This window comes from Oryzias melastigma, linkage group LG13 (genome assembly GCF_002922805.2).
Source record: "Oryzias melastigma strain HK-1 linkage group LG13, ASM292280v2, whole genome shotgun sequence".
Taxonomy (NCBI): Eukaryota; Metazoa; Chordata; class Actinopteri; order Beloniformes; family Adrianichthyidae; genus Oryzias; species Oryzias melastigma.
The window spans coordinates 18,257,581-18,283,729 of record NC_050524.1 but is presented as its reverse complement, the minus strand read 5'-3'; the positions used below and the strand labels follow the sequence as shown (position 1 = coordinate 18,283,729).

At 40.5% G+C, this 26,149-nt stretch overlaps 3 protein-coding genes across 4 annotated transcripts in view; 1 reads left to right on the top strand and 2 right to left on the bottom strand.

Moving 5' to 3' along the window:
• Positions 1-487: 487 nt before the first annotated feature.
• prpf8 (pre-mRNA processing factor 8) lies at positions 488-15,978 on the bottom strand. Its single transcript, XM_024276857.2, has 43 exons — positions 15,799-15,978; positions 14,644-14,806; positions 14,374-14,542; positions 14,031-14,195; positions 13,687-13,905; positions 13,401-13,613; positions 13,138-13,263; positions 12,947-13,052; positions 12,454-12,644; positions 12,229-12,348; positions 11,959-12,148; positions 11,683-11,802; positions 11,313-11,447; positions 11,049-11,178; positions 10,742-10,938; positions 10,287-10,493; positions 9,686-9,849; positions 9,484-9,610; positions 9,176-9,368; positions 8,872-9,059; positions 8,558-8,796; positions 8,335-8,481; positions 7,786-7,996; positions 7,559-7,675; positions 7,227-7,474; positions 6,961-7,140; positions 6,696-6,831; positions 6,293-6,462; positions 6,056-6,185; positions 5,818-5,964; positions 5,562-5,722; positions 5,259-5,450; positions 3,724-3,961; positions 3,507-3,635; positions 3,313-3,426; positions 3,065-3,238; positions 2,788-2,981; positions 2,427-2,666; positions 2,169-2,310; positions 1,949-2,089; positions 1,613-1,752; positions 1,266-1,468; positions 488-1,093 (listed from the first exon to the last, which is right to left on the bottom strand). Exons 2-43 carry the CDS (start codon positions 14,798-14,800, stop codon positions 939-941), a joined length of 7,065 nt encoding a protein of 2,354 aa, XP_024132625.1. The 5' UTR covers positions 14,801-14,806; positions 15,799-15,978; the 3' UTR covers positions 488-938.
• Positions 15,979-16,555: 577 nt separating this feature from the next.
• Positions 16,556-19,853, top strand: zgc:153372 (uncharacterized protein LOC767695 homolog). The gene is made up of 10 exons (XM_024277294.2): positions 16,556-16,681; positions 17,234-17,367; positions 17,440-17,590; positions 17,668-17,804; positions 17,879-17,948; positions 18,024-18,105; positions 18,385-18,516; positions 18,588-18,730; positions 18,801-18,920; positions 18,999-19,853. Exons 1-10 carry the CDS (start codon positions 16,646-16,648, stop codon positions 19,074-19,076), a joined length of 1,083 nt encoding a protein of 360 aa, XP_024133062.1. The 5' UTR covers positions 16,556-16,645; the 3' UTR covers positions 19,077-19,853.
• Positions 19,854-19,951: 98 nt separating this feature from the next.
• aifm4 (apoptosis inducing factor mitochondria associated 4) overlaps positions 19,952-26,149 on the bottom strand; it is a 10,696-nt gene continuing 4,498 nt past the window's right edge. The window contains exons 11-20 of one of the 2 annotated variants that reach the window (XM_024277293.2): positions 26,036-26,143; positions 24,248-24,363; positions 24,098-24,169; positions 23,677-23,740; positions 23,161-23,237; positions 22,002-22,119; positions 21,832-21,930; positions 21,676-21,751; positions 21,492-21,596; positions 19,952-20,939 (exon numbers count right to left, since the gene is read on the bottom strand). In XM_024277293.2, coding sequence (XP_024133061.1) covers positions 20,909-20,939; positions 21,492-21,596; positions 21,676-21,751; positions 21,832-21,930; positions 22,002-22,119; positions 23,161-23,237; positions 23,677-23,740; positions 24,098-24,169; positions 24,248-24,363; positions 26,036-26,143 — 866 coding nt within the window. In that variant the 3' untranslated portion in view covers positions 19,952-20,908. The remainder of the gene's footprint in view (positions 20,940-21,491; positions 21,597-21,675; positions 21,752-21,831; positions 21,931-22,001; positions 22,120-23,160; positions 23,238-23,676; positions 23,741-24,097; positions 24,170-24,247; positions 24,364-26,035; positions 26,144-26,149) is intronic. The other variant, XM_024277292.2, reaches the window with a different exon arrangement.

Genomic DNA, 26,149 nt, shown 5'->3' with positions numbered 1-26,149 from the left:
AGGGTTACTCTGACTAACAGAATGATTAAGTAATAGCTGTTTATTTCTCATTTAAAGTCCAATCTTTTGGAGCCAGGTGGGTACTCCCTACTTGAACTGGAAGGGGGTCTCAGTCCAGTTCTCTATATAAAGTCAATGTTCCACATCAACAGTCCCAACCACAACTCAGAGGAGTTACTGAAGAACTTCTGTCGCTCTGCAGAAACTATGTCCTAGAAAATATATATATATATTTGGCTTAAAACAGCAGTCACGATTAAAAGAACAATGGGAATGCTTTTATGATAGATCAAAATATGACTGCAGTGGGATTCTAAAGCCGTTTATCCAGGCAGAACATCACATATTAACAATGTGGATAGTGAAACTATAGCTCCTATAACTTTTACTAACCTATTGAAAGAGGGAAGAACAGTTTCCCAGAGTGAAGCCAACTCTTTCACAACACAAGTGCACAAAAAACACAATACAACAAAACATCCAAACGTTTAAAGAGTTTATAAAAATGAAAATCTTTATTTTAAACCAGGCTCACAATGTCACAGGATGTACAGAAGAACACGAGCAGAGCACTACCCACATGGAAATGCAACTTTCAATTTTAGTTTCAAAAAAGCGGAAGAGGAAGTGAGTTTAGCTGAACTGATCTCAAACACATGACAGAGCTCTCAAAATAAATGTATTCAAGCTCAAATCCAAGAAACTAGGACAAAAAACAGAACCAAAAAAATACTTTTAGTAAGGATGGACAAAGCAGTAAACTAAACATTTTAGGAAAAAACTCGAATGAAAGGAATCTTAAAAGGTCCTAACAGCTTTACATACAACTTGCCCAAACATCAGTGAAATATATTTGACAGGAAACAGCAGACTGAACTGATTTACATGATTCTGTCCGAAATAATAATAAAAAAAAGTGTCTGGAACGGGGTGGTGACTCAACCGTACATGTCCTCGCGGTCAGCGTTGTAGATCTCGCCCTCCTGCAGCGACGCAAAGTTTAAGAAGTGCGACGGTCGATGGACTTCGTGGTAAAACTCTTTGGGGTTAGCCAGCTGCAGGTCGTACTTCATGTTCGGGTCGTGGCGCACGCCTGCAACACAATATAGAGCACCGTTTAATCAACACGCAGAGTTTAACCTTAACAACCAACAGTTTGAAATATGCAGAGATTTTATGTAAAAAGAACTAATAGAAGGATGAGCCAATGTCATGTTCCAATTCTAATTATTTAATTCAAATGAACAAAGAATAAAGCTACAGACCCATGAAGTTGTAGTTCCAGGAGACTTGGCCAGGAACCATGAAGAAGCCCAGGAATCGGTCAGAGAGCAGCATCTGTACTCGCTCATAGTGAGATGGCAGATAACCTTTTGGGTTGTTGCCCTTGTCTGTGTTCTGGCGACCCCATTCGTACCCACTGGGTGTCAACTTGTATGCTGTGAGCGTACAGGAGCCCGGTGTGAAGCTGAAAAACAAGGTAATTACAGAAAACTTTAACTTTTTGGAAGCATTTTCACTTAAAGGAAACCATTTCCCCCAAATTTCTAAATTCATACAAAAATACAATACAAATGGTTTCCTTAAAAAAAAAATAATAAAGGCAACTTACCTGCAAGTGATGATGATGGTCTTTTCTCCATCCCAAGACGGGTTATCGGCCATGATCTTGGCGTGGGTCGTCACATCTTGTGGGGACAACTGAGGCGACTCGTTGGGCTGAGTGTGGATCCAGCCGAGTGGCTCCATTTCCTGTTAATCCAAGAACATGCAGTCTTTTACTAACCCAGCTGATCCAAACATTCAATTCAATTCAATTCAGTTTTATTTATATAGCCCAAAATCACAAAGAGATTTGCCTCATTGGGCTTCAAAATATAAACAGTTGTTAAAAACTAAACAGGCATCCTGAAAGAACCCCCTCAATAATTCAGTGGGTGAGTCGTACCTTTAGGTATTCGTGACCAGGGAGCTGGTTGGGAAGGTGGACGGTCTGATGGGTTCCCCACTGAGGCACCATGACGATGCATCGAATCTCCTTCACTTGAGGGTTGTCTGGGGGGCTGGTGCCGTACAAGTAGCCAGCAATCTTAAACCAGAACAGGACATGGTCAGTTTTAATATGAGTAGGTGTTTTGATTAGCTGGGTTGCATCAACAAATAAAGACCTGCGCTCGAAGATCGGAGATGCAGATGAACTTCTTGAGAACGTTTTTGGGCAGAATGTAGGTGTAGCCAGTCTCCTTGATGTCGTCAGACGACACGTAGATGTGGTTAGTACGGAGATGGAGGTTTGCAGCAGATATAGCCCTGAAAACGCAAAAAGGATAGAAAATGAAATGAAAACTGCTCTGTTTTTTTAAATAATCAGATGAGTTTTAAATGTGAATAAAACCAGCAGGAGGTTCAGGTGTAATGCTGCATACCGGACTCTCCACTCAGTCTTGGAAGAGAAGGTCTGGGTCTCATAGTTGGAGGTGGTGGAGGTGATGATTTCGTCTCCGTGCTTGTTGACGGTGCGAGTCTGTGTGGCCGTGAGCTGAGACTGCTCTTTGGTCTGCTTCTCGATCTCGGCGATTTGCTGGCGCTGTTGTGACGGAGCGGAGATCTCCATGCCCAGGATGATGTCACGGATCTCAGACTGGGTCAGAGAGGCCACGTTCACACTGAACGGAGAGGAGAGCAGATCTTACTACAGAACAGTCTAGCTTTAATCTGCTCATGAGGGTTAAAAACGAGGGTGATGAAAATACTGAAACCAGCAGCATTCATTTGAATAACACTCACTTGTTCTTTTTGCCATAATCAGCCAAGATGAGATCTTTGAGCTGCACTTCCACCTTGATCCACTCTTCATCAGTGAGCGTGGGCCAGATGTGATGCGGCTCCGTGATGGTGGTTTTGTCGGGCTTCAGAATGACTTTGGCGCGGTCGTTGTTGACGTGGAGCGCTCTGAGGATCAGGATCAGTCGGGAGAAGGCCTACAGACGGAGCAGGAAGAGACAAATTCCCGTCAGCACACTTCTATAAGACCAGATTCAAGGCTTTACACACTGAACCTCACCGTGTAGGAGGAGATGGTCTTCAGCCAATCATCATAGAGGTTGAACAGCACCATCTGAGGCTCTGTGGCCTTCAAGATCAGGTCTCCAAACTTCTCAACCTTCAGACAGGCCTGGAAGGGCAGCTGCAGCTCAGAACCTTTGATTACGATGTTGGGGAAGTCGAGCAAGTGGACCTGTGTGGAAAGAAAGCAATGTTTATTTTTTGTGCTGATCCGTGAGGATTGTGCTGTAAATATAACCGCCTCACCTCCAGAGGGTCCAGCATGCCCTTTCTGGTGACGATGATCTGCTTGGGCTGCTCCTCCACAGGGAGGGAGCGGATCAGAGCAGCAACTTCTTCAGCCGTTTTCCATTTAGCCAACTGAGAGAGTAAACAATCATAATTACAAAGTGATGCAAAGAAATCACTTTCAAAGAACTGAATGGTAAACGTGTCATCACCTGTCCCAGACGCTTCTGTCCAGCCCACACAGAGGTGTGGATGATCTTCAGGAAGAGCTGACCAGTCCTGGGGTTGAAGATGAAAATGGCTCCATTGATGGGCTTTGTGGTCAAGTTCCCCTCAAACGTCTGTCAGGATCAATGAAAAACAGACGATTCCTTCTTTACAAGAAGATCTACACAAAGTGAACAGTCTTTGTTTCGTCGTGACTCCCACCTTGTGGATGGTGACTCTGTACACATTGGTGTCATCCACAAACCAGATGATCTGGTTGGAGAAGAGTTCGCCGTAGTTCTGCGAGGACAGGTAGGGCTCGGTGGGCTCAGAGGAGTACAGCTGCAGGCCTTTGCGAATGCGCTCTCTGAGCACATACAGAGCAGGGTTGGCCTTCATGATCTTGGCCATGGCCTGCTGGATCAGCGGCTTGCTTCCAGGGAACCAGTTGCCATAAGCACTAAAAAGATATGAATTCAGAGTTAAAAAAGCATTTACTATAGACCGAATTACTCGCTAAAGAGAAATTAAAGAAGAACTCATGAAATAAGTTTAAGAATTCAAAATTCAGAAAAATGCATTTTAGACAAGGAAATAGATTATTGGGACCATAAAGTAAATATAGAAAAACATTCTGTGATGACAAAGTAAACATGGATAAAACTCAAAAAGGAGCCTAAAAAAATCAGATGTAATTATCCAAACTAAAGTTGTGTTGTAGTTAAGAATTTTTATTTTATTTATCTCAAAATGAACCATTTTTCTGGTGCAGTCTAAGTGCTTTATTATCGTTGTACACTTTTTGGGGGTAAATAGCTGAACACTGATTGATTCAAATCAGTAAAACAAATAAATATTCAGTAGCCCTGTGGTAGAGTGGCCCCCTGAGAGTGGAAGGTCGTGAGTTCAAATCTAGCGGTGTAACGAATTATAATCATCCGTACTTCACACGTGTCACTAGCCACGATTCACCACACATGTACCGTTACACCAACCCCCCGATTTAAATTAATTTAAAGAATAATTTGAAGTAGTGGATTCTGATATTCCCAGCTTTTAATGTTTTTTTTTTACATAGAATTTTATTTTCTTTTTCCAAAATGCAGTTTATCCATTATGCATCTTTGTTTATATGGGCATCCGGAGTATTTTTTATAAATATATTAAGTTCAAAGATGTGTTTAATGTTTTATTTTTATAAACAGAACCTCAATGACTTAATATTTTGATGTGATATTTATATATATATGTGTGTGTTTTGAAGGAATTTGCTTTATTAAGTATATGTATTTCAAAAATCGAAACAAAGGTTTTGTTAATTTTTTTTAACTGATCCAAAAAAATGATGCACACTGTGAGTTTTGTGATCCGTTACACCCCTACCAGAGATGAGCCAAAGCCTCCCTGCTTCACACTGAACATTAAGGGAGGGGGTTAAATCACCAAATGGTTTCTGAGCGCGGCTGTGTCTGTAGCTAACCGCTCCCCCAGTTAAATGCGAAGAATCAACTTCACACATATAGGAGCAGAACAGCTAATAGGACTTTAACTTCAGTTGTTTCTAATGTTTCACCGTCCAGAAACCTCAAAAAGACATTTGTTCTTAATGTAAGTTTGGTGGACCTAAAAACAGCAAAAAATTAAGGACATTTTACCTTAGAATCGAATGCTAAATAAAAATGTTTTTTAAAAAGTAACAACTAGATAATTATCATCCAACATGAAACTGGTCAGGAATTTATGCATCCCATTCACACCTGTGCAGGTTATAAGCCAGGTCAATGGCAATGAGAACGCCGGTGGGGGAGGGGTAGATGCTCATGTTATCCGTGGTGTAGTCCAAAAACTTGGCCCTGGCGTAGCGCTCAATGTCATGGGAGTCGTAGTCTCCCCATCGCAGCTGGATGTCAATCCAGTATTTCTGTGTGGTGGTGCTGTCCATCACGTCTCTGTGGGAGAACAAGCAGTTAAAAATAAAGACACAGTCCTCTATATTAGGGTAAAGTGAGTTTTCAGAACAAATCGGTAAAAAGATTCAGAGGAAGAAAAGAGAGCCATACTTCGAATCAGCAAGCAGGGATGGCCGAGACACATTCCACTTGTATGATGCAAAGAGGAGGATGTCCGCACAGGACGAGTTCATTTTGTAGGACTTCCTGGGGTGGATGGTCTCCTTCTGCACTGTCTCAATCTCCAGTGCGTCCAGCTCCTGATCAAACACCTTTAACACACAAATTGGAGAAAAAAAGTGTGTGAACCAAAGGAGGATTTTGAATTTAAATCACAAAATATGAAGAAAAAAAAAGTAAAACCTACTTGACAGAGATCCATGACAATGCTCTCATGAATCTTCTGCCACAAGTGAGCTCTGAAGATCTGAATGAGGGAGATCTTCAGCGTGGGGATCTTTCCGTGCATGAAGATTCCTGTCAAGTCAAGCTGGACTTGGAAACCAACGTACACCTGGATCAGTAAAGACAGCACATGATCTCAGTTGGTGCATACTTTCTTTAGTGACTAAATGGTGACAGAAATTGCTGGCGGCCGCACTGACGTTGGCTCTGTTGATGGTAGGTGACCACCACAGGGTGAAGCGACGGTTGGGGATTTGGTTGAGACCAGATCTCTGAGCATTGGTCAGCTTCTTCCATTTCATGGATTCCTCAAACCCACTGGCTTTTTCCCTAAAGATAAGAAATTCCAAAATATTTTAATCATCTTTGCAAGCTTAAAACAAATAAGTATTTTTCCTTTAGATGGCATCATGTTAGCAGAGAAGAGGTCTTCTCACCAGAAAAGACCCTCCCACGTGGGGAAGTAAGTGCCTTTGAAGAGCGTGTGCTCCAGAATGCCCTCCACACCACCCAGAGCCTGGATCATGTCTGTGCGGTAGTTGTTCAGGTTCCACAATTTCCCATCATGCCTCTGGTGAGTCCACCAGAACGGATTCTGCTTCAAAACCTGCATTCAAAAAGAAAAGAATATAAAATTTACATTGCCTAATATAACAATAAAGAAACAAATCTGCAAATCAAAACAATTTAAATTGGTGTAATTTTAACATTTCTACGATTTCAAGCTTGAAATTAAATAAAGTTAACCCAATGCACTGAAAACTAGTGACTTTCAAGTCATTGATTCTTAAAACAGAAATTCAGCTCATTTATAGGACATCAGATACATTTCAATCATACCTGATACTGCTTGAAATCTGTCCTGACTCTCCAACCTTTGTCATAGGCCAGAGTGTGTCTGTCTTTCTGAAAAAGCGTGTTGATGCGAGGGATTCCTCTGTCCCAGGAGTCCTCCAAATCCTCCAGAGTCAGACGTCTAGAACAAAAATGTGTCTTTTACACAACTTTTTCAGATTTCAAACTTAGCTGAACTACTTTAAAGAACGGTTCCAGGTACAGGATGGTTCTGAGCATCCTTTAAAGCCGCTCTCATTTTGTTCCCCACCTGTTCTGACCGATAGCTTCCTGTCTTTTGAGGGCGTACTCGGCCCAAACTCTCTGAGAGTCGATGAACTCGCTCTCCCACGGCTGGATGTACCGATACAAGTTAGGAATGAGCTGGTCTTCTTCGTGGCTCATTCCAGACCTGAAGTGGGTGATGCCCACGTCGGTCTGCTTGGACCACCTGTAAGAAGCAACAGAAAACTGAATGAATGGCTTGTTCAGACATCACGTGTAGGGAAGCTGGGACAAAAACGTGGCAGAACGTACCGCAGGTCCGACTGTGGGATGAGGACGTGACCCATGGACAGCATGCCGAGCCCGCCCAACTCTTTGGGGGTGTAGAAGACCACGGGAGGGAAGCGGCTCGGCATTTTGGAGTTGAGGCCGATCTTGATACGCGTCTGGATTTTGTTCTCACATTTCACCAGAAGGTCCAGCAGCTCCTGAGTATTGACCACCGCCTCGCGGAAGTACGTCATGAGGCCGATCAGAGCCGTGTTCCACTTGTTCACAATCTACAAGTAAACAAGAAAAATGATTTTCTTTTATGATATCAGCCAGGAAACCGCCAGATTATTTATACAAGGATTTCTACTAACCTTGGTGAAAGTGGTGGATCCAGAAGCCATCAGAATCTGACGCACTCGGTTGTGGAAACGCTGCATCGACTCATCATCCACACGGAGGAAACACTGCGCCGTCCTCTCTTTGGTTACCTATCACAAAAAAAGAACCCTTTTCAATTTCAAAAATAAACTGAACAACATTTACATTACACACACAAGACTGCAGCTGACTGCAGAACCCAGCATCGATCGTTCCTCACCTCGTTCTGCAGGTTCCAGACTCCATCCTTGTGGGTGAATTCCTCATAGCTGGTGCGGCACTTAGGGAGAATGCGACACTCGAATCCACACATGTTGAAGAGCAGGTTGGGGTTGTCTTTGCTGTAAACGGACACAAAGCTGTTCTCCCACTGCACCGTGGTCACAGACCTGGGCAGGCGGTTCTTGATGTCCCAGAACACCGCACGTCCACTGAGGAGGGAAAAATAAGAGAGTTATGATAAACTTCACAGAAGTCTCCTCTGAGGTTACATTTAGATAAAAACGGTCAATCTCCCTGCAACTAGGAGATATTGATATTTATCGCATTATAAACCATTAAATCGGTTATGGATCCCGTTAAAAATCATCAAATGTCCCGCTGCTTCATCAGCTGAAACTAAACGTTACATAGAGAAGATTAGAAGAAGGGACCGAGGGGCTGTTTGACCCTTCAAAATAAGACTTATTCTTCTATTGAGAAAAGGTTTTACCACAATATATATGGTTTTATTGCCCAGCCCTATTGGGAAATGTGAAGGGGAACTCACAGGTTGACATCATGCTTCATAAGTCTCATGCGGGCGTCACGGGGCCAGCACTTCTTGTTGTTGTACCCCACTATGTTTTCATTGTTGGGGTCCGGATGCTCCGTCAAATATCTCTGAATCAGGTCTCTAGCTTCATCAGCGGAGAACCTAAGAGATAAAAAAAAGACACCAGAATTTAATAATCTGTCAAAATGTCATAAAAAGTTTTTTTTGCCTGTCTCACCTGAAGAAGATGTGTATGCGGTCGATGTAGCGGCAGTACAGTCGGATCGGGTGAGCGGACTCGGTAGCGGTGTCTTGGAAACTGAGGAAGTCGTTGGGCATCTGTGGAGAGCCGGCCATCTCACTGGCGCGGTGCAGACCAAGGACCAGCAGATCCATCACCAGGCCGTAGTACTGCACGATGAACGAAGCAAACTGCAGACCTCTGATGATGCCGTAAGAGTTGGTGTGATTCATGTCCTGGAAGACAGGAGATTGTTTACATCAACAACCGACAATGATGCGTTCCTGTTTAATATTAAAAGGAGAACTTACTTTGTAGTTGATGACCACGTTGTTCTTGGCCGTCATGTAATCAGCGATGTTGTGGTCAACAATAAGGCGCAGTAACCTGTTCAGCAATGTCAAATCGATCTTCTCGTACATCTTCTCATAGCGAGACTCCAGCATCACGTTGCACTCTCCCTCTGCAGTTTCCCACACGTCCTGCAAGTTGTTGATGCCTGACAGGAGCAGCAAAACAAACTACATTAGCATGTTTTAAATCTCATTCTACTAAAGTGTTTAAATTACACAACAGTGAACTATCTACATAAATGTAACTTGGGCTTGGATTCACCTTGACACCACTTGTAAACCAAAAGTGGAGGTGGTTCAGTATCAGCAGGTTTGATCCATGGTGGAAACAGGCGTCTCTTGTCCGCTTCGTACCATAGGTACTGATCCAGGTATGCGTCTGTGATTTTCTCGAGCGGTTCCACATCGTACACCGGCACCAGGTGGCTGTACAAATCCATGAACTCGATACCAACCTGGAAACCAGAGATAAATATTAAAGGGGATGCATAAAACAGGTTTAGGAAAATGTTTTAAAATAGAAATGCTAGGCTAGTTTAAATATATTGTCATTAAGTGAAGTGCGCTGACCTCTTTGAAGGCTCTCTGGGTGAGCAGGTGACGTTTGATCCTGGAAAGAGCTTCATGAGGGTTGTCGTAGGCTTGCTCGATCAGGCCGAGTTCCTCCCTCTGACTCTGATTCAGACGAGATTTCACACTAGGAAACATAGAACAGATTAAAGTCACAATCTTGAGCAGACACAGCTGTTAGACTGATGTGAACTTTTATAACCTGTAGGCCTCTTTGAGCCTCTCCAGAGCCAGGATCAACAGCTTGGTGTCGTGTTTGTACGACAGCGGGGGGAATGGAATGGGGGAGAATCGCCGACTCTCCAGCCAGTGCACAGTGGTGGTGTAAATGGCAACAGCTTCTTCTGCTGTGATGTAGGGACCATCCTTCAAGCCAGAACACAAAGTTAGAAAAAAAGGCCTCAAACACGTAAAAGGCTCAAAATTGAGATTCTCGTAGGTTTAGAATGATAACTGGTGAAATAAATTGTCTGAACAGTTGGAGGCTAACTGCATATGCAAACAGCAATAAAAACAACTGTTCACAGTGATGTTCCTCTTGTTCTTACGCACAGACAAGCAGACCAATGCAAGTGCGCCTTTGTAAGAGGTCCTAATCCCCCCAAAACGCCCCAATTATTCAACATGTAAAACAAAAATCCTCCATGCTGCTACCCGCTTGTTAGGAGCTGGTCCGGTGTGAACACTCTCAAATCTCTCCTTAAAATTTTGACTTCATAATCTTTACATGTTGGATGCTGGCTTTAGCATTTTTCGATATGTTGTACTGTGTCTGTATATGCATGATAAATAAAATGAGTTACCTTCAGGTAGTTGTGCTGTCGTTCCTGTTCTGCCTTCAGGTACAGACGCGTCAGCCGGCCCAGGTTCTTTTTGCACACAGTCTTGTCCACGGTGGCTCCTCTGCGGATTCGCTCACGGTTGTAGTGAGCCGTGTTGGTCCACCAGTCAGCTTTGGCCTTCACGTAGCGCAGAATCATGTTCTCGATGGGCGTAGGAAGACCGGGCACCTGTCATTTTTGTGAGGAGAAACAAAGTAAATAAGAGGTGACCTCGAAAAAGTTGGAGTGTAGATGGATTTTGGCCTCAAACTTTGTGTCGTTTTCATAAAAAAGTCAAAGCCAAAACTTTTTTTTATGGTTTTTTTTTTATATTTTTCCTTAAGGTTTTATTCAAAACCAACTAAATAAGTTAAATGAGTTGCCACTTGTATCTGAGTGTTTTTATCTATAAAACACAGTCTTTTAGATTCACTGACCTTCCAGGGAATGTTTGCTTTCCAGCATCTCCAGGACTCGCTGAGGTGCTGCAGGATGGTTCTGGCTTTGTTCTGTTTGATGCCCTCAGGCATCATGTCCAGGATGTCATGCATCACTGCAGCACGCAACTCCAGGTCAAAGTGGGACTCCACACGCTGCTTGGTAACAGTCTTGGCGACACCCTTAGAGTGACGTCCTGCAATGACAAACACAAATCAGACAAAGCTCATGTCCAATTCTGAATCAGAAGGCCTGAGCTGCAGTACCTCAAATTCAAAATTATAACGTGGAAGTATGTAGTCGTACCTTCAAACTGCCTGGCCAGCAGATTTCCCAGCCATCTCTCTAACAGTGGAGTAATGCCTCTCATGAAGAAGAGCCACACCCTCCAGCCAGGAGCCCAAAATCCACAACCTGGACCCTTACCCACGGGGCCCTGATTTAAAAAAAAAAAAAAAAACGACTTTAAGGTGCTATCGCAAAAGGAGGGACTTATGGGTTTTGTGTAAATCAACAGATTTTAAAGGAGACCAAACTAAAGCTACATCAAAATGGGCAGGATATACTCACAGTGTTGAACCGATAGTAGATGAGATGCTTCAAGTCTTTGCACATCCTGATCTGTCTCATCAGCTTGTACTTGTAGCGGTACATGCCGGTTAGCTGTCCAACGTGAGCAAAGATGTACTGCAGTCCATCGGCCAACTGCAACACAAAACAAAGAATGAAATTAATTGCTTGAATTGAAAACTAATCTGGGATTAAAAACCAGAACCAGACCCAACACTGACATCTCTTAAAATAGGAAAATCAAATGTCTAAACTTTTGGAATAAACAAAGGCGCAGCACTACATTTAGCAAACAAACTACAGATTTTTTCTTTATCTTCAAACCTTTTTTTTTTTTAAACAAGAAAGACTTAAAATGTTACGCACTAACCTGGAAAGCGTCGACATTTCCCAGTCTGTACTGCACGTGGCTGTCCACCACCAGCTTGCTGAGACGCAGCACCTCTCTGCACAGGTGGAAGGCGTTGCCGAACCGGGACTTCTTTCGCTCCTGGATGACAAACAAAACAAAGCAACTAGTCACCTTTGGTGTAAAACAAACAGGTCTTTAACTAGAAAATGATTGCATTTATTTAAAAATGTTAATGATTTAAATTTCTGGTTGAAATTAGCTGAACATTCAGCAGCTTTGCTCAGGTTGGTTCACCTTTGTGGTCAGTGTCTTGACAGGCTTCAGGTTGAAGTTGTAATCCAGATGCAGGTAGTTGAGGTTCTTACGGTGGATTAGCAGATTGAGCATGTTGTAGCCCTGTCTGCACACCTGCAGGCCCACCTCCACCCAGTCCAACTTTGTAGACTGAAAAAACTTGGTGGCTTTGAAGGAACGGAACAAATACCTGAGAGGAAACGGCAGAAAAGACACATAAATATCCAAACAGAGATCTGAAGTATCGGTCAAATGATAAACTGTATTCACCTCTTCTTCTGTGCCTTTGGTGGTCTGTGTTTGAGAGCATTGAGGACGTAGTATTTCAGCAGCTTCTGATACGACACACGCACTTTCACCGGCTGTCCTGCTGGACAATGCTCTCTGTACCTGTGTATTATTTCAAAGATTTAAACCTTTTCATTCACATATAACCCAGATTTGTATACAAAGCAAACCTGGAACTGGAATAAAGCAGTACAGCCATCAGCTCACCAGTTCTTGATGAGAGGGATGTCAATGGCACGGCGAGTGCGGCCAGAGCGAAGGTTGAAGGGTCTGGGAGCCCAAAGCAGAGCAATGCCGTTGGCAGTGTTGTCTGTGTAAAGGGGGGTCTCTTTGAGGAACGGCTCCACAAACTCAGGGAGTTCAAACTCCTCGTCGTCATCAGGCAGAGGCTCCTGACTCTAAAGGAAAAAAAGAATTTCATGAAAAAGTTAATAAAATCACCAGAAAATGTACTAAACCTAAATACTTTTCAGTGTGCAAAGTAGAAATTGTCTAAATGGTGATTTTGTATTCTGCCTCTGCAGTCAGACATGAATTAATAAATAATCACCATTCATTTTGTTTTTCCTCCTGTTCTTACGCACAGGCAAGCTGGCCAATGCAAGTGCGCCTTTGTAAGAGGATTTGATCCATAAATAAGTAAAATCTTCTCAGAATCATTACAAACATTCAAAACAATGAGATGATCTGAAAGTCAGACCTTGACAGAATGTCTGTGGGAAATGGGGTTGATCAGCGGATCAAAGTAGAACGCTGGAAGATCTGGATCCTCCGTTTTGATAAACACCACATTTGGGGTGTGGTACCTAGAAAATAATAATAGTACATGAGTAAAAAACTAATAAAATTTGTAAAAACATTGAGCTATTTTGTAGAAACCAAAATTGTTACCAGGTGAGATGCACGTGGTGAGGCAAGTTGTTGTACAGGTAAGGGAATGCAATTTTGTACTCCGTCCTTATGGGTTGTCTGATGATGATTTTGTTGATGTCATTAAACTCATTCCAGTCTTCATCCCTGCAAGAAAGCAAAAGTTCAACTAATTGCCAAAAGATGGAAGAAAGAAGAGGGTCACATGACACAAAGAGCAGAAATGAAAACAACTACATGAAAACATTACAGTTTAGGTATTGTTACATAACATAAGTACGCACTGGAGGTTGATGTCTCTGACAAGCGGCTCAAACTTTGGCCCTCCTGGAATGGCCATGTTTAGAGCTTTGGATGTGAAGAAAGCCTTGAGGTCGAACAGGTAGAAATAATTGAAATCCACCAGGTCTGTCAGAAGCTGATTGGCCAGACGATACAGCGTTGACATCATGGGCAGCGTGAACTGCCATCGACGATAAGTGGTTCCATTCACATATCTAAACAAAGAAAGATACATTAATTTACCATAAAGTAGAGTTATTGATCTGAGACTCTTATACGAGCGCTCACTTGGAAGTGTCTTTGAGGGGCTGGTGTTCATATAACCACTCAACCACGGCCGCATCTTCCTCAGTATCAAGCTCCATCTGGATGGCTTCCAGGGGCTCCACGTCAAGAATGTTGTCGGCATAATCGAGCGGTGGCTCCTCATCATCGAAAGGTGGGAAGCGCATTCTCTTGAAGTGCCGCCGATCGCGCTTCTCACGACGCATCATGATCCACATTGTGCTGGAAACAAAAAAAGTTGGAGGAAACTGCTTAACAAATATAGATAGTAAGACTGGAGTTACAATGCAATTTACACACAAATAATACACATTTGGCAAATCTAAGAGATGACACAACTCTCTTACCCCCACTGAGCGATGTAGACTGGCTCTATGACCCAAGGAATTTCATTGACAAAGGAAATAGCACCAGTGATGTGGTAAAGGACCGGCACATCACGGATCTGTTCCCAGGGCATCGGCATGTTTTCAAGCAGCTTCAGCACAGCGTGAGGCATATACTTGAGAGCGCTGTTGAGCAAAGGAAAAGAGAATGGAAAACATGCATAATACAAATGTATCAACCACCTCAACAGTGGGGTGTACCACTAATTTAACATGTAAAAAAACAACAGATTTTTAATATAAGAATAAAATTACTTCAGTGGCTTTGCATCAGTAATTTCTGAAATGTTGTGTTTCATCTTACCCAAGGTAGACCCTTTTGTCATGCCGAAACTTTCTGTTGGTCATGTCACCGTGATCCCTGATGATTTTGCGCACGTGCTCAGGTGGCATGTCCTCCTTCTGGGCATCCACAAAGCCAAATTTCCTCTTTTCAGCATAGCGCTTGGCTTGTAGCTGTTGCCATTTCCGTGCTGTAAGGTTGAAAAATGTTATAGAATATTTAAGATTCAAACAGTAGACATGTTACATGTATTAGATTTAAAAAAAACTGCAAAGTTAAGAGACAACACACCTTTTTCTTGAAGTTTTTCTTCAGACATGTAGTCTGGAACTGGCGCAGGAGGAGGGGCAACTGGGGGTACGCCTGGAGGTACCATCGGGGGTACACCAGGGGGAACAACTGGGGGCATCCCGGGAGGGACCCCTCTGAATGGAAAGTTGGCTGCCATGGCAAACTGAAATACATAAAAAAATGTTATATATAAAATCAGATTAAAATTAAAAAGTACAGTTGTATACTTAAAAAGGGAATTAATGTTTCACTCCAATCATATTTTAATCTGTTGTAAATGCATTCTCTGCTCTCTGCTATCTTTTAAATATAATTATTTTTAAGCAAAAATCCTGTTGCTTTCCAAGACAAATGTTCAGCAGAATGGCAGTAGTTCTTTAGAAATTCGCCTTTACGTTGCGAGCGTAACTGTTGGCACAGAAGTAAGCCTCCGCCAATATCCCATCATCCCTTTGTCTTTGTTTACACTCTCCCACAAGCTTACACCCCAACCTAACACTAACAGTGAAACAATAATGGTGAGCAGTATTTGAGAAGCTACAAACCAGTTCAGTTATGGACATTTATACATTCATTTGTCTAGAAGTGGATGCATCAGAATAGAGCCGAACAGGGAGGCTTTAGCCCACCCATTTCAGTATAAATAATAATAATAATAATAATAAAAAAAAAGCTTTAAAATTGAATCCGCTCCTGATTCACGACGTTTTAAATGAAGAAATGTTGTTTTTATCTTAAATTATTTTATACGTGACCTACACCATGGTACAAAACGCTACAAAAACACAGTTTTCATTGAAGTGAGTCTTTAACTTTCCACTTTGTTTGCAGGATGTGGTTTGTGTAACTATCATGCCATGCTAGCTAAAATCAACATGGCTGCCTAGCTAGTCGGCACAATTCACGCAAAAATGCATATAATAAACATTAAAGCGCCATTAACCACTTGTGTTAATTTATTACAAGTTGACACAATAAATTTAAAAGCGCCATTTGGTTTCAAACTGGGCGTGCAACACTAATAAGAACAAAGAAATGTTCGTGTTTTTAGGCCAAACGTTGGAACGCCGTGAGTTAGCATGGTGCTAGCGTTAGCTGCTCCCCGCGTTAAGTAACAAAGAGTAAGTTAAAGGCAACAACAAAACATCTTCCTACCTTCACCACAGCAGTATTGTAGAAAGTTCAAACAGCCCGAGTGCACGCGCTCCTGGCTACCATAACATATCTGCTCTTTTGATTGAGTTTGTCTTTTTCCCCGCTCACTCACGCTGCCGTTTGACTCGACGACAACGGAGGATGAACGCAAGTCTGAGGCATTCACAATCAGAGCTTACGACGGAAACAAACGCTTCACGCAGCATTTGCTCTACGCAAAATCTACGCAAACGTAGGGACACCGAATACCCGGATGTCCCGGTTTCCGGAACTTTACTGTCCCCTGCGGGATGGAGGACGCAATAAATATTTTAAGAAAACTCGAAATTATAGTGAAAAATCCATAATTCAACAATTTCGTAAATAAATAAATAAACAACTGAATGAATGAATGACAATTATTACAATAAATAATAATAACATTTATTGTGAACCCAGATTTAATGTTGATGGAAGTCATATTTCTTTCATTCAAGCATTTATTTCATTTTATTTATATGAAATTTACAAAAATGTTGGTTAAAATATGTCTTATTAGAAGTTGTTATATTCGATAGAAAGAAATGAAAAGCATCCTATTGCTAAATAAATACAAAAAACTTTACATTTTCTGTTGGACTCATTGACTGTATTTTTTACAGTCAATGGTTGGTCTCCGCTATTGAATGAGATATATAAATACATAACGAGAAAACAATAAATTGTTATTTTGGAGGACCACAGATTTGGTCAAATCCAACATCCGGTCAAACCCAGATTGATACTTTTACTTTGAAAAACATTCCGGAAGTAGCTGCCCACAGAAAGACGCTCCATCTAAACTGTGAAGTTGTTGTTTTACAACAAAATGTGGACCAATGACGAAGTGCGAGACAACGTGAAGGTACTTTCGAGTGTGGTGGAAGTCACACTTTGCTGACATAATATGTTCACTTTGTTGAAATTTCAGTTTTTGGGAGGAAACTTCCTTAAATCTCTACTAATGTTACGTAAGACGCATTCATTGCTCCGTTAATCGCTTTTTGCAAAGTTTAAACTTGACATTTTGTTAAAGTGTTGAAAATAATCTCAAATACAGACAATTTATTTAAAAAAAATGTAGAAACGTTGAACTATTTTATCCCTTTGCACCTTCAGTCCAAAGGTCATTATTCTAATGCGATCATTTTTTAAAAACACATTTCAATTATTTTATAGCATCCATTGTTTTTTAAAAAGATTTGGAGGATTTTTTTTGTTTTAACTGCTGAAATAAAAAAATGTTTTCTCTTTGTTGGTTGTTAATAGAGCTTTTATCTAATGTAATACCCATTTCAGAAAGAAAAGTTAGATTTTGATGAATGGTAGAGCCATATATGAACACTGTGATACAAGGTTGCTTCCTTTCAGCAGTTTCACATTCTGAAATATTCTAATCAAGCTGTCAATCCCCCAGAATTACTATGGCAGAAGGCTGGAGGCGTCTTGTGACTTGCAAACGAGCGCCGCCGCCTGCAGTCGGCCCTGCAGACCTCTGCCGAGCAGCGTCACGAATGCTCTGAGCCTGGTTCACCCTGAGGTGACGAAAAGGTGACCCACCACCAGCTTTGTGTTTAAACTTCATTTTACTGAACTTGCTGAACATTAATCTTTTTTTTCCAGATTTTTTGGTTGTGGTCTTCCGTTTCCAGCAAAGCTTGAGGGCTGCAGAATTCTGGACCTCGGCAGCGGTTCTGGTCGAGACTGTTTTGCCTTCAGTAAGCTAGTTGGGCCTCATGGACACGTGACTGGGATTGATATGACAGAGGAGCTGGTAACTCTGCACAGCCAGACACTCTGTACTAACCCCATTGACTCTTTACATGAACTGTGTCCCTCCTGCATCCTCAGATCACAGCATCTCGCCAGTATGTGGAGTATCATCAGACAAAGTTTGGCTATGAGAACCCTAACGTCACTTTTGTCCGTGGGTACATGGAAAATCTCATAGAGGCTGGTTTGCAGAGGGACTCAGTGGATATTGTGATGTATGTTAAAATAAAAAAATATATTTGTTGATTAAATTTGATTATTTATTCCATATTTTTTCCTCCAATTAAAGATCCAACTGTGTGATCTGTCTGTGTCCTGATAAAAAAGCAGTGCTACAACAAGCCCACGACGTCCTAAAGGTTGGTAGGCAGAGGTCCTTTGAAAAAAATAGGACACCTCCTTCTTACAATTCTGTCTCTTCTCATTGGATACAGACTGGAGGCGAGCTTTACTTTAGTGACATGTATTCCAGCAGCATCATTCCTGACCACATGAGGCAGGATCCAGTCCTGTGGGGTAAAGCAGCAACACTCGAAAGGCAGACTCACACTTCCTGTAGCTTCTGGCGTGCCCCAAGGCTCCATCCTGGAGCCACTGTTTTTATTATATACTTACTCCTTACAGCTTTTTGCAAGACGCACTGTTTTCTGTGTCGGATTTCTTTATAATGCAATGTTTTTTTTTATTTTTTACTGTACAGTAAGCTTGAGTGTCTGAAAGGTATAAATACAACATATTGTTATTGTGTTTATGACTAATAAAGTGTCCTCTGGTCATCGTCTCACTCTGGGTTAGGTGAGGGAATGGGTGGCTCTCTGTTTTGGAGGAATCTCATCTCACTGGCTCACAGTGTTGGTTTCAGCACTCCGCTCCTTGTCTCAGCGAGCCGTATCGAGGTCCACAACCACCAGCTGAAAGCAAAAGCAGGTAAATAAAAAGCAAGTTAAGTTTTATCTGACTTTTTTTTTTTTACTTCAGCCAAGTTTGTTGCTTTTCAGGGGATATCAACTATGTTTCAGCCACCTACAGACTATTTAAGCTGCCCAAACTTCCTCTAACGTCGAGCTCAACTGTCACCTATAAAGGAACAGTAGCAGACTTTCCTGATCAGCTGGATTTTGATTCCTCCCACTGTTTCAAGGTCTTATTATTATTATGTTTTATTATTTCAGATCAAACACATGCATTAAAATTTAGTTATGATTTTGCAGAAAGACACAGCAGTGGAAGTAGATGGAGAAATGGCTGCAATTCTTCAGCATTCCAGGTTTTCCACAGATTTCGATATCCTGATGGTGGATAAGCAGAATTCCAGCTCAACACCACAGGAGGTTCGTATTCAAATACTTTTAATGTTAGTTACTCATTTTTTCAGTTCTGATAGATGTTTTTATTTATTTTTTGCTCAGTATTGCCATCTTAACCCATTTCTATTGGCTGACAAACTGGGTTCATCAGTGAAACAATGCTCCAAAACCGGAAAATGAGGAGATGGCTTCATCCAGCTGAAACGGAGAATTCATCCTCTGTTCTTTAATGTTTTTCTTTTTGATAATTGTACCTGTAGATGTTTTGATATTTGATATAGATTAATACCTACTAGTACATCTAATAATTTTCGCATCATGTTCGTAATCTCAGAGCTTTTTAACTTGGAGGGGAAAAAATATATATATTTTCTTAGAAGACAGTCTTAGAAATTGTCCATATTCATCTGCTACTCACAACATAGTGTGTTCACTATTTTGCAGTAGATGGCGAACCTCCAAAACCGAGTGCTCTAGAAGTTCCCCAGAAGTCTAGTGTGTATTGATGCTCACTACATTAGCGAATATAGACCACAATGCCTTGCGAACAATTTTTACGAAAAAAAGTTTTTTATATGTAATATTTTAATAAACTATCCACATTTTCATCATCAGAACACAGTGGAGTTACAAATAAACGGTGAAATTTTTCAATTGATTAGATTTTCACTTTGTTAAATTGGTGACGTCATATCGAGCATTAAAAAAAATAATTAATAAAGTAGCAAGATTGGTGTCTGAATTGCTTTTAGAATCCAGGGCACAACATAACACTGCAATATATATTTTTTAGTAGTTAGTGAGTAGGGGGGGAATTCAGACATAGCCTTAATCTTAATATTTGTTCAGACACAAAAACATAAACAGCTCAAATACCGAGTGAAACAAGATTCTGAGAAGTTTGTTTTAATTGAAACTGATTGAAGAAATGTTAATAAATGCTAACTTACACAATGAGATGTTGTGATTCAGACTCTTTTCTTCATGAAACCGTTTAAAGAACTCTTTAAAAGTGAACCTTACCTCAAGATAGATGCACGGATGCAGACAGATTGTTTCAACTTTAAAAAGTTTTGCCTTTTCATGTTTATTGAAATTCAAGCCTTTAAAGCAACCAGTACATATTCAAGCCTTAGTTCTACAATAAAAAAACAACAATAAAATGCAATATTTTGTTGGTAGTTAAGACACTTTGGTGAGCAACTATCAAACAAAAGTTGTTTTATTCTGTATTTGTATGGAGTACAGTTAACCTCATATTTGTGAGTCCACTTGGTAGACTCCCCCACAGACCGATTTTTTATTCGTACCTGAATGCACCAAACTAAAACTGTAGAGAGTCTAATACCTAAACCTAACAAACACACAATAATCATGATTTTTTATACTTTTCCTACGTAAAAGGTCAACTGTTATGGTCCATTTTTCAGTGAACTGTCACCCAGTGTTCACTTTACGAGTAACTACTATTGTTAATCCCACCACCCAAATCCCCATACCATTTATATTTTATTAGTCTTTGTATAATCTGACATATATTAGGTATTTTTTTAGCAGACGTTACATGAAACAGACAAAATAAAAATCAAGCGGTTTTGATTTTAAACAACTTAAAGCCAAAAGTGCAAAGAAACTCATTAAGTGTGTAAAAACTACAATTAGAACATAATAATCTCTTAAACCCATGTATTACAAATATCATTAAATGTAAGTACTTACAAAGATCTTGGATACTAACAAGTTCACTCAGGCTTTTATGTGATTCAGTGACAGTCAAACGTGAAATAAACACAAACAACAAGAACACTCCACTCTTTCCCAGTAAATCCGATTATTTCAGAGTGCACAGAGAGCATTTCAATAAAACACATCTCTAACGACATAGCAGACAAGAGGTCTGGTTGGTTTTTCTGGAAGCCCGAGGCATCAAGAGCAGCAATCTGGCTTGTTATAATTGGATAGTAGTGAACATGAAAGCCGCGTCCTCCGTTTCTCGAGGCGTCCTACTCCTCCTACATCTGCAGCCAGCTCAGGTCGTCAGCTCTGCCCCAGACAAAAAGTGAAAAAGAAATGTTTAGAAGAACTGAAAGACATCCCGGTTTTTATACACGTTTATAAGTTAGTTAGTGGAAGTTGATTTAACTATATTGCTTCAATTTTTTCCTCCAAGCATATTTTCTGTTAATTACATAGTTCTTTAATAAGTTTACGCTTAAAAAATCTCATTTATTGTACATTTCTTCATTCAATATGTCAGTTTTCCTTCAAAGACATTAATAAAGACATACATTTAACTCATATAACTAAAATTAAACACATTCTTTCACAAATTGAAGGCAATTTGCTGAGTTTAACAGGACTTCTGTTCTTCTAATGGGGTCAAAATAAGTTTGTTTATACTATAGTTTTATAAAAATGATTCATGTCATTTTTATTATTAAAAGGAAAAACTTACAATGAGTTCTAAGCTCAAACATGAGAGAAAAAAACAAAACAAAAAAAGTGAAAAGTGGACAGAAAGACGAAAAACTTAAATAAATAAGGATATTTATCCTTAAATAAGCATGCATTGTGTAAACGGTCACTGTGACTCACTGAGCTTGAGCCTTTGTGATCACGCTCCCCTTTGACATCAGCTCTGCAACTTGAGCGACTGCAGGGTCAAACATGAAGCTCGACGCAGCCACCACCACATCATTCCTGCTCAACACATAAACATTTTTGCATAAACTGGAGGTTTTTCAGTGGGAGCAGCTTGTTTTATTCCACAAATCCTCACTTTATGTAGAAGGCCAGAAATTTCCTGTCTTCTACTTTGCCTTTGAATATGATTTCTGTATATCCTTCTCCATAGCCTAGAAAGAGAAAACAAAGGAGAGGCTTTGAGTGACAGAATCACTGAATATTTTAAAGGGAGTCACGTGAAATGACAGACCCGTGTATCTGAGGCTCTTTCCGAGAAATGAGGTCCAGAAGAAGGGAACGGACTCAATCGGAGTTGGCTTCTTCATCATGTTCAGACCTGCTACTTTTCCTGGTTTAAAAAAAATCAGAATTTAATCCATGATGTTCATAACAAAGACATCAAACAATTATTTTGATTACCATGAGCTTGGGACATTTGCCAGTGACCAATGTTGACCTGCTCACCACCACGAAGGGTGAGAGGGAAGGAGGTAACATCACCAGCACCAAAAATGTCTGCTGTGTTGGTCCTCATGAACTGTTGACAAAGACAAAAAATAAGAACATTTACAGCAAACTGTAAGCTTAGATTTATAGAAGTGCTGTCATGCTATTCATTTTTTGTGTAATTAATTAATCTTATTAATGGATTTGCTGTGAAAAGCTGCATTTTGAGGTATTTTCATTTACATTTGTGACATTGTGTCACTTAAGGATCAAAATACAACGAAAAAGTGGTTTTATTATCATATTTTTTTGTTATTAAAGACTTTCATCTTTACTTTTATAATATCAAGGAGGATTTTCAATCTCAAACAATAAAAAAACTAGTTTCAGACAGAGTGCTCAAAAAAAAAAAAAAATTCTGAGCGATCCAAAAAATATTGACGTCTTATTAATGTCATTATTCATATGTTGAGATACTTTATTCCACAGTTTATCACAACAGCAAGACAGTAGAAAATACCTGGGGTATTTTATAGTTTCCTTTAATCTTTTTGGTGAATTTGATCATTTGGACGGCTGAGATGCAGCAGAAGAGAACGAGAAGAAAAGGAGGAAATGAAACACGAGGACATCACACTGGAGGAATTGAACTATTCAGACTTTGTTTCTTTGAAATTAACTTTTGTTTCATCATCTGGACAAAAACATTCAGGAAGAGGTGAACTTTCCCTCTTAACTAATGCTTTGTTTATTTTCTCGTGCCGATCAGCAAGAGGAGAGTGAGAGCTGGAGCTGTTACCATGACAACGTGATGCCCCACGTTTAAAATAGTCTGCTTTTATGATTCAAGCGTAAAAATATAACAACACTGAAGTTCTAATATTAAGATTTAATATTTATTTTTTATATAAACCACCATGGCATGAGTGGAGTAATATGCTCTTCTGGGTGTGCATTATCAGACGTGAACGGACTTCACAGAAGTGAGGCGATAAAGTGTCTGTAAATAATTAACACAATAATTTGACACCCCTAATTTATGGACGTACTTATTCAACACATCTTTCCGTGTCACAAATAAATAATTCTACATTTTCTAAGATTACTGAGTACTTTAAACTGGGTGTGTTACCTTATCAACGATCACAGCTTTCTTTGAGTCCACAGCAATCTCAGTTCCAGCTAAGAAGCTTGTATTTGGGATTACTCCTGTAGGACATACATGTTTGTTAAGAAAAAAATTAACTGTAAATCAAACCATGCAGTTTAAAACAAGAGAGGTCATATTTTCATACATTAGCTGAAGCCAATATTCAAATTTTGTCCCATTTTACCAAGAGATTCAAAAAGGATAGTTTACAAAGTGATATTTCTGACAAAAGAAAAGAGATTTTTTTATTCCACATTTTTTTAAATCTACGTTGTCGCACTCTTTTTGTCCTTTTTTCCCTTGTATACAATTTAATTTTTGATAATCTGCCCATTTTATTGTTTGTTTTTCAAGTATTGCTCAATTCAGAGGTGTATTTATTGCATAGTTTCTTTCTTTTTCAATATGGTAATTTGCCTTTAAGCAAAAAATATATTGCTATTATCCAACTTATAAATACAATGAGTATCAACCCCCCATCCAATAAAACATACTTACCAATTCCAGCAATCACCACATCAGCTTCCAGGACGGTACCATTATTTAACACCACCTCTTTTACCTACAAGATCAGGAAAATTCATTTTAAGGATTAATTAGATGGTAATAAAAATATTTTCACATCTCAATATTTCTTCTGTATAACACTACAAATGCACATTAAAGAAAAATTATTAAATGATAAGACTTTTCTTGGTGGAATACATTTTGCGGCCCTGTGATACACTGGGTGTAACCCGCCTTCACCTGGGACAGATTCTGGTGACCCAATGTCCCCGAAAGCCATATTCCAGGTTAAAAAAGTGGATGAATGGATACATTTTGTGGTTTATTTTTTGATTTCAATGTCCAACTGTGTAGCAGTGAAACATTCTTTCTGTGCTCCTCCAGCACCTCATGAAACCAGTAAATAAGTTACCTTTCCGTTCTCCCCTCTGATCTCTGTCACTTTGCTGTTCATGTAGAACTTCACATTTCTCTCTTCTAACATCTTAAAAAAGATAAAAACAGAATAAAGTTTTCCTGTTGGGTCACAGTAGATACAGATGCAGTTATAATGGTTGCATACTTCCATGCACATCTTCCCAATCTCAGGCCCCAGAGACTTCTCAAATGGGTATTCAGTTGGACCGACTAAAGCTACGCTTGCAGCTTTGTCTGACAGGTATGCAGCTACTTCCACACCTGCAAAGTGAAACAGGAAAAAAAAACATAATGAGAGTGTGCTGTATAAAGGGCAAAGTCACGGTTGCAGCAGTCACAGGGCGTAACGTAAGCATCTTTGAATAGGACTCATTCCGGTTCACAGATGGCTTTGTATCACCTGGATGGCCGTTACAGGAATATCATCTTACAGCAAACATATCAGGTTTCCATCTCTAAAGGACATCATCCTCCCTTCATCCAGCTGAGATGATAAGGTGGGAGTCTCACGACTTTGTCATGCACCTGTACTCTTGAGAATGCCAACAGGAAATCAGGTTAAAGGGCTTACCTACCTGAGTAAACAAGCTTTCATTGGCAGATATGTGTTGTAAAAGCAGGTTTCTCAAATCTTCAACAACGATTGACAGAAACCTGTCTGTGACCCTGTGTGAGCTGACAGTCACCTGATGACTTTAGGGTGTGTAAGCCACCCGATGAGCGTGGTCGCACAGGACTTGTACGTCGGGTTTGTGAAGCTCAGAGGCAGCACTGTAGGCTGCTCTACTAAAGATAGACATCTGAGTCTATTAAGCCTCATCGAGCAGTAGAGTTAGTTCTATTAATGTTATAAAAAGGATTGAAAAGACAGAAGACACTCATATTCATAAATAGGGACAATTTAGAGACACAGATTAACCCATGAACCACATTTTTGGAGTCTAGAACTGCCAGGCAAAAGATCTAGACTCTAGAGCAGTGGTCCCCAACCCCCACCGGTACTGGACCGGGGGTCACTTGGTACTGGGCCACAAACAAGAAATACATGCACTAACTTAGATTACTTTAGTTTAGTTTATTTTCTAATCCTGAAGGAAGTTCTATTTTAGAAAATTGCTGGATTTTGTTCACAACATCCGTTTAGGTCACATAACTTAAAGTTGCTAGCTGCACGGCTACCTTGATTGCTAGCTAAAAAGCTAACAAAAACTAAACAATAAAACGGATTTGGAAAGTTAGGAGGAAAGAGGAGGAATGAAGTCATGAAGGTAGTTGGTGTTAGAGTAGAGGAGGCAGAAGACACGGAACGGTGGAGGAAGATGATTTGCTGTGACGACCCAGAAGGTAAAAGCGGAAGAGGAGGGAGGCAGAGAACCTGGAAAAACTGGACTTAAACCTGTGCTTTCTTGCTGTGAAGCCAGAGTGCTAACCACTACACCATCATGGACGTATTTCAAGGTTGACTGTTTATCAATTAGACAGATTAGGGTTAAAATTACAACTACAACTTGGCTCTGCTGGAATAAACTGGACGTAATCGTTTTATACAGTATGAGTCGTGAATAATTCTTAATTAAATAAATACACAGTAGGATAACAATTATACGCAGTTTTGTTTTTTGCTTTTGCATTCAAACATATTAACAGAAAGAAAATCCACTTGACTGTGACAGACTGGCGACCTGTCCAGGGTGTACCCCGCCTTCGCCCATCAGCAGCCGGGTTAGGCTCCGGCACCCCCGCGACCCCGAAAGGGTCAAAGCGGTTAAGAAGATGGATGGATGGAAAATCCACTTGATCTGACATTATCTTTATGAAAACTTGCGACCTTACCATTTCCACCAAGAAAAAACCCAAAACCATGAACCATGAGGGTGGAGGTTGTAAGGGGTATCCATGGATACAGATAAGCTATGAAGGAGACAAAGATAACCTATAAACGATGCTCCAATCACAACAGCTTTCTGCGTGGCACCAGAGCTGTGAATCTCTTTGGCGTCGTCATAACTCTGCAGCAAATGGACACCCTTCAAGTCAGAGCCTGGAC

Excerpts from the sequence above, each read along its gene's own strand:
- prpf8 (XM_024276857.2), bottom strand. The coding sequence starts at position 14,800 with ATGGCAGCCAACTTTCCATTCAGAGGGGTCCCTCCCGGGATGCCCCCA. Across the intron at positions 13,906-14,030 it reads GTCTACATCGCTCAGTGGGG|CACAATGTGGATCATGATGC; the intron begins GTAAGAGAGTTG and ends TTTTGTTTCCAG. Across the intron at positions 7,475-7,558 it reads GATCCACCACTTTCACCAAG|ATTGTGAACAAGTGGAACAC; the intron begins GTTAGTAGAAAT and ends GTTTACTTGTAG.
- zgc:153372 (XM_024277294.2), top strand. The coding sequence starts at position 16,646 with ATGTGGACCAATGACGAAGTGCGAGACAACGTGAAG. Across the intron at positions 17,368-17,439 it reads CACCCTGAGGTGACGAAAAG|ATTTTTTGGTTGTGGTCTTC; the intron begins GTGACCCACCAC and ends TTTTTTTTCCAG. Across the intron at positions 17,949-18,023 it reads AAGCCCACGACGTCCTAAAG|ACTGGAGGCGAGCTTTACTT; the intron begins GTTGGTAGGCAG and ends CATTGGATACAG.